This window comes from Cebus imitator, unplaced genomic scaffold, assembly GCF_001604975.1.
Source record: "Cebus imitator isolate Cc_AM_T3 unplaced genomic scaffold, Cebus_imitator-1.0 Scaffold99, whole genome shotgun sequence".
Lineage (NCBI taxonomy): Eukaryota > Metazoa > Chordata > Mammalia > Primates > Cebidae > Cebus > Cebus imitator.
Window position 1 is genome coordinate 6,197,114 of NW_016107414.1, and position 6,598 is coordinate 6,203,711.

The following is a 6,598-nucleotide window of genomic DNA, read 5'->3' on the forward strand; positions in this document are numbered from 1 at the left end:
CCTGGCTGATAGTTTAATTTTTTTGTAGAGACAGGTTCTCACTATGTTGCTCATGTTGGTCTTGAACTCCTGGGCTCAAGAAATCTTCCTACCTTGGCCTCCTAAAGTGCTGGGATTATAGGCATGAGCCACCTCTGTATGTTTGCAAAATCTAAATCGAAATTTCACAAGTGGCTAGAGAAGCTTTCAAAACATGAAACAGAACAGAACTCTACTGTTCCTTAAAAAAAAAAAAAAAAATCCCTAAAGTTATAAAACTGATATTGTGATCACACAAGCAAAAAACTAGCTTAAGTCTATGTGTAACAGTTAGTTACCTTTCATCTTTCAGCCAAATTTCATCCATCTTTTCTTGCCACTTCTCTGGTGGTGCTTCGAGCCAGGCATTGAAATATCTAACAATGCCTGGGTGCTCAAGCTTGGCTAAGGCTTTAACTTCTCGCATTACCTTTTCCCGAGCCAATTCCCTGAAAGAGAAAAAATATTTAATGTGATGGATATTCCAATTACACTGATTTGATCTTTACAAATTATGTGACACATACCCCTAAAAAACATAGATGCATTATATATCAATAAAAAAGGAAAATTAAAAAAATAAAATTAGCCTGAAAAAAAAGAGAAAGTAAGACAACACTGAAGCCTGTTTATATCTGAAGTATTCATATCCAATAGTGAAAACAGAAAAGTAATAAAATAGGATCCCTTCTTGAAACTAAAATTAGAAACATATGAGTTAGCCTAGGGTATACTTCTTTTTATTTTTTGAGATGGAGTTTTCCTCTGTTGCCTAGGCTGGAGTGCAATAACGCAATCTTGACTCACTTTCCTCTGCCTCCAGGGATCAAGTGATTCTCCTGTCTCAGCCTCCCAAGTAGCTGGGAATGCAGGCATGCACCAACATACCCCACTATTTTTTTTTTTTTTTTTAAATTTAGTAGACAGGGTTTCACCATATTGGTCAGGCTGGTCTTGATCTTCTGACCTGAGGTGATCCACCCATCTCTGACTCCCAAAATGCTGAGGTTACAGACGTGGACCACTGTGCCCAGCCAGCCTAAAGTATACCTCTAAAAGGCCACACAAAAAATATTTCAAGTATTTCAATATTCAAGTATTTCAGTTTTGTTTTTTTTTCCTTCTGGAAATAAATGCTACAAGTGCATCTACTGCACATGCAAATGAAAGTTTTCTTGGCTGACTAAAAATGAATCATTACAGACTCTTAAAGATTATTGCTTAACATTTGTTGTCAATGGGAGGACAAATAGGTATGAGTGAGATATTCAAAAGAGACCCTAGCATCTTCACTCAGGAACACGGAGAAGGACCACTCCAAAAGCATACACATTACAACCTCATAAGCTTGTACTAAAATGTTGTTTGTATAAGCCTCAACTATACAATATCATAGGCAATGAAATTTTAACTAGAAAGGCATCTGGATTTTATCTTCTGCTTTGACAACTTTTCTGATGGACCTAATTTCACATTTCTAGGGATCCCACCATCCCCTGAGCAACACAAATAAATGTAAATTGCATCTATTTCCCTCCCCATGAGAACATCAGCTACTCTGATTTTTTTCCTCTGTGCTTTGTTATTGTTATTAATGTCCACCACTCTCTCATTCTAAGAATCCTAGTACATTTCTAAATTAACAACTTCTAGGTACTCACATTCAGTTACCAAATCCTATCAGCTCCTCCTTTTCAATTGCTTACACTCAATTCTTACTTTAGGACTAAACTGTTGCCAAAAAATCTAATGAACATTCCTGTCTCTTGTCCTTTCCTTGCATCAGACATCTACACGCTGCTACCAGAGTCACCTCCACTTTGATTACATTGCTTTTTCTACTCAAAGACCCAAATGTCTACAAAATAAGATACCAACTTATTTGCTTTTTCTACTCAAAGACCCAAATGTCTACAAAATAAGATACCAACTTGTTTGCTTGGCATTTTAGGTGCTACAAGTTCTTTTTTTTTCCCTGAGACAGACAGAGTCTCACTCTGTCACCCAGGCTGGAGTATACTGATGCCATCTCAGCTCACTAACCTCCACCTGCCTTTTAATAGAGATGATATTTTTGTCATGTTGGCCAGGCTGGTCTCCCAACTCCTGGCCTCAATTGATCCACCCACCTAGGGCTCCTGAAGTGCTGGCATAAGCATGAGACACTGTGCCTGGCTAATCTATCTTTTTCTTCCTCTCTTCCATCCTCCCCCATTCTTACCCTTTGTTCCAGCTATTCCAGAACTCTCACCATTCTCCATACCACCTCCAGGTGGCTTGTGAGAGCCTTTGCTCAGGCCATTTAATGCACTTGGCCATCCCTCCCATACCTGTCTCCTGAGGGAAAGCCTACTCTTGCACACCCAGAGCAAATGCCTCCATTTCCACAAAGTTTGACTTCCTTACTGCCTTTTGGCCACATCCACTCTTCTTCATGAGAAGTTATTAATACTTAATTGAGATGAGGCAAAGGTCAAAATCTTCCTTGCATTGTATTTACTTGAGTACACATACAAAAGCACCAAAAAGGTACAAGCTTCTTGAGGGGAGAAACCTTGCTTAGTTTTTATAGCCTATGTAGTACCTGGCACATATGAATGTTTAAGCTACTCAAAAGTTATTTACCAAAAGAAAAAAATTAGTTCCCTAGTACCCAAACCATCCAATTCCTGTCCCTCCCAGACAGGAATTTGAAAAAACTGTGACTACCAGATAAGATGATAGCACAACAATTAGCGTGCATTTAATCAACAATCAACAAGAGGCCAGGCATGGTGGCTCATGCCTGCAATTCCAGCAATTTGGGAGGCAGAGACGAGTGGATCATTTGAGGTCAGGAGTTTGAGACCAGCCTGGCCAACATGGTGAAACCCCATCTCTACTAAAAATACAAAAATTAGCTAGGTATATTAGCTCACGCCTATAATCCCAGCACTTTGGGAGACCGAGGCAGATGAATCACCTGAGGTCAAGAGTTCAAGACCAGCCTGGCCAACATGGTGAAGCTCCATCTCTAGTAAAATTACAAAATTAGCCAGGTGTGGTGGTGCACGCCTGTAATCCCAGCACTTTGGGAGGCCAAGGCAGGTGAATCACCTGAGATCAGGAGTCTGAGACCAGCCTGGCCAACATGGTGAAACCCTGTGTCTACTAAAAATACAAAATTAGCCGGGTGTGGTGGTATGTGCCTGTAATCCCAGCTACTTGGGAGGCTGAAGCACGAGAATTGCTTGAACCAGGGTGACAGAGCGAGACCCTGTCTCAAAGATTAAAAAAAAAGAAGCAACAAGAGCCTTCTACATAGATAGAATAAAAGGTATTGCTAGAAACCTATCATCTTAAGCATCACACTGCTCTGAGTCAGAAATCATACTTCTAGGAATCTATCCAAAGGAAACAGATATTGTCAAAATGTATATAAAAAGATGATACAGCACAGTTTTTTTTTTTTTATGGTAAAGTTATTTCTAATTGTAACAAATTCGAAACCAAATTGTCTATCAATACAAAATGGTTAAATATGGAATGTGTATTAAATGGACTATTACCAAGCTATAAAATACTTTTAATATATTTTAGAATATTGTTAATAACATGAAAAATATAGAGGATATGACAAAGAAAGCAACAGACAAAACTGTACAGTACTGGCAACTGGCTACCAATTAGGTATATTTATGACCAGAAAACAAAATCAAGGCCAGGTGTGGTGGCTCATACCTGTAATCCCAGCACTTTGGGAGGCCGGGGCAGGCAGATCATGAGGTCAGGAGTTCGAGATCATCCTAACATGGTGAAATCCTGTCTCTACTAAAAAAATGCAAAAATTAGCTGGGCAAAGTGGCACGTGCCTGTAGTCCCAGCGACTCGGGAGCCTGAGGCAGGAAAATCTCTTGAACCCGGGAGGTGGAGGTTGCAGTGAGCTGAGACTGCGCCACTGCACTCCAGCCTGGGCAACAGATTGAAACTCTGTCTCAAAAAAAAACCAAATCAAAAGGAAATCTCTAAATTAGCCGGGTGTGGTGGCGTGCCCGGCTAATTTAGTTGTTACTGGGTAGAAACAATATAATTCAAATGTTTTTGTTCTAGTACTTTTCCTTAATTATACAAAAATATAGAATTATTTTAAAATGCTGCAATTTATTGAAGTCTATAGGAAAGTTCTGAGTTAAGAATCAAAAACAAGGACATTTAAAAGTAGGTAGAAAGCAACCTAACAACTTTTAGACAGCTGGTTACTTGGCAGCACTTAGAAACTAAGATTTGAAAGGTCTGAAACTGTGTTTTCTGTGGTGCTTACAGAGTATAGTAAGAAGGATATTTTACCCATAAGATTAGATCACATTGTGCTGATTTCAAGTTTACCAAAGGTACACCATTACCTATTGGGGAGACGGATCCTCTTGATAGCATAATTGCAGTCATCTACTTTGTTTTTAGCTTCAAAAACAACTCCAAAGCCGCCACGTCCCAGACATTGAATTGGTTCAAAATCAGTTAGATATCTTTAAAGAGAGGTAAAATTTATAAAAGTTTGCAACAGTTTTAAATTTTGTGGTAAGGTGAAAATCAGTTCAATCTTATGACACATAAAAATGTATAAATTCATAGAACTCATCTTAATAAATAGTATATTTTGAATTTGATTGACAGGATTTTCAATTATTCTGTTTGTATAAATGAAGTAAACACACTGTTATCAATTTCCTAGAAAAAAATTTAAAATGAAAAATGTGTCTTTAATAGGGAATCTCTTGTTTTTTTTTTTTTTGAGACGGTGTTTCGCTCTTGTTACGAAGAGCGAAGGCTGGAGTGCCATGGCGCGATCTCGGCTCACCGCAACCTCCACCTCCTGGGTTCAGGCAATTCCCCTGCCTCAGCCTCCTGAGTAGCTAGGATTACAGGCACGTGCCACCATGCCCAGCTGATTTTTTGTATTTTTAGTAGAGACGGGGTTTCACCATGTTGACCAGGATGGTCTCGATCTCTTGACCTCGTGATCCACCTGCCTCGGCCTCCCAAAGTGCTGGGATTACAGGCGTGAGCCACCACGCCCGGCCTTGGGAATCTCTTGTTTTTTTTTTTTTTGAGACGGTGTTTCGCTCTTGTTACGAAGAGCGAAGGCTGGAGTGCCATGGCGCGATCTCGGCTCACCGCAACCTCCACCTCCTGGGTTCAGGCAATTCCCCTGCCTCAGCCTCCTGAGTAGCTGGGATTACAGGCACGCGCCACCATGCCCAGCTAATTTTTTGTAGTTTTAGTGGAGACGGGGTTTCACCACGTTGACCAGGATGGTCTCGATCTCTTGACCTCGTGATCCACCTGCCTCGGCCTCCCAAAGTGCTGGGATTACAGGCGTGAGCCACCACGCCCGGCCTTGGGAATCTCTTGTTAATCACTTGTTCTTACAGCTATTGCACTACTGATGTGTGCTGTCCAATACTTCCTATCATCTACCAAAAGATCATATTCCTAATTCTCAAATCTTTTACATTCTGTCACATTTTGTATTCAATTACAGATAATGTATTTTTATCTTAGCTAATTAACTATAAATTTTATGGGAAAAATCAATCCTATTAATACCCAGGCATTATTTTAGCCATAAACCTTCCTAGGAACCAAAACTGATATGGGCTGGGTTTCCTCATGAGTCAGTTTACTTACCACTGGAGGTACCAAGTCAGACAGAAGCCAACTTGCCATCTGTCACTTACAGGGCCTCCACTCAGCAGCCTGTTTCTCCCTTTGGTGCTGACTTCACAGACCTGCACTGTATAATCCGGTCAATTTGCACCATGCAAAAAAACCTCATAATTTCGAGGTTTTGCTTCTGCTTTCAGTTTCACTGGGATGGCCTTCCTCTTTGCTTTTAAAGAACCCTATTCTTCTTTCATTCTGCTCATCTCACCATCTCTGTAAGGCTTTCTTAGACCCCATCTCGACTTTCCCATAACACTCTGCACATAATACTTTGAAGCATTTAAACTTAATCTTAATTTTTTGCAATTATTTGTAAGCAGCTCCCTTGTTCCACCACCACTGCATTATGGAGGCCATGAATGGAGAAAATCATTCTTGTTTCTCTTTGTATTTCCAGAGATTGGGCACTACCTGGGAAACTGAAAGTCTAACAAACGTCTGTTGAATAAATGCATTAATTAAGAAATGACTTACATAGTCATTAATTTAGTAGTTGCCTCAGCTGGTTAAAACATGGAGTTAAGAAGAAGCAATAGATTTCAACCTTCCATGGGCCAATTATCTTCATAGAGAATGAATAATAATCTGTATTCCTAAAAATAGCCAGTCAAGGTACCTCAGTAAAAATCAGTCTCCCCAAACGCAAAAGCCCACAAAGTTCATGTCCTACTTCTGGAGGGCCAACTGAATTATCTTCCTATATTAAGGAAAACACCTATATAAAAACAGATTATCTTCCAAAAAGAGTAACATCTTATATGTGGTTACAGACCCTAGAAATATAAGTATCATCTTTGCTTAAGTTGTCAGCTGATAAATGACAGAGCTGGGATTTGAACTCATGACTAAATGAAGAGTTCATGCTCTTACCAGTGAC

The 6,598-nt window shown here is 39.8% G+C and overlaps 1 protein-coding gene across 2 annotated transcripts in view; it reads right to left on the minus strand.

The window, feature by feature from the left end:
* EIF2AK3 (eukaryotic translation initiation factor 2 alpha kinase 3) overlaps positions 1-6,598 on the minus strand; it is a 75,603-nt gene that overhangs the window by 21,340 nt on the left and 47,665 nt on the right. For both annotated transcript variants that reach the window (XM_017536673.1, XM_037741380.1), the window contains 2 exons: positions 4,401-4,523; positions 318-467 (listed from right to left, as the gene is read on the minus strand). In XM_017536673.1, coding sequence (XP_017392162.1) covers positions 318-467; positions 4,401-4,523 — 273 coding nt within the window. The remainder of the gene's footprint in view (positions 1-317; positions 468-4,400; positions 4,524-6,598) is intronic.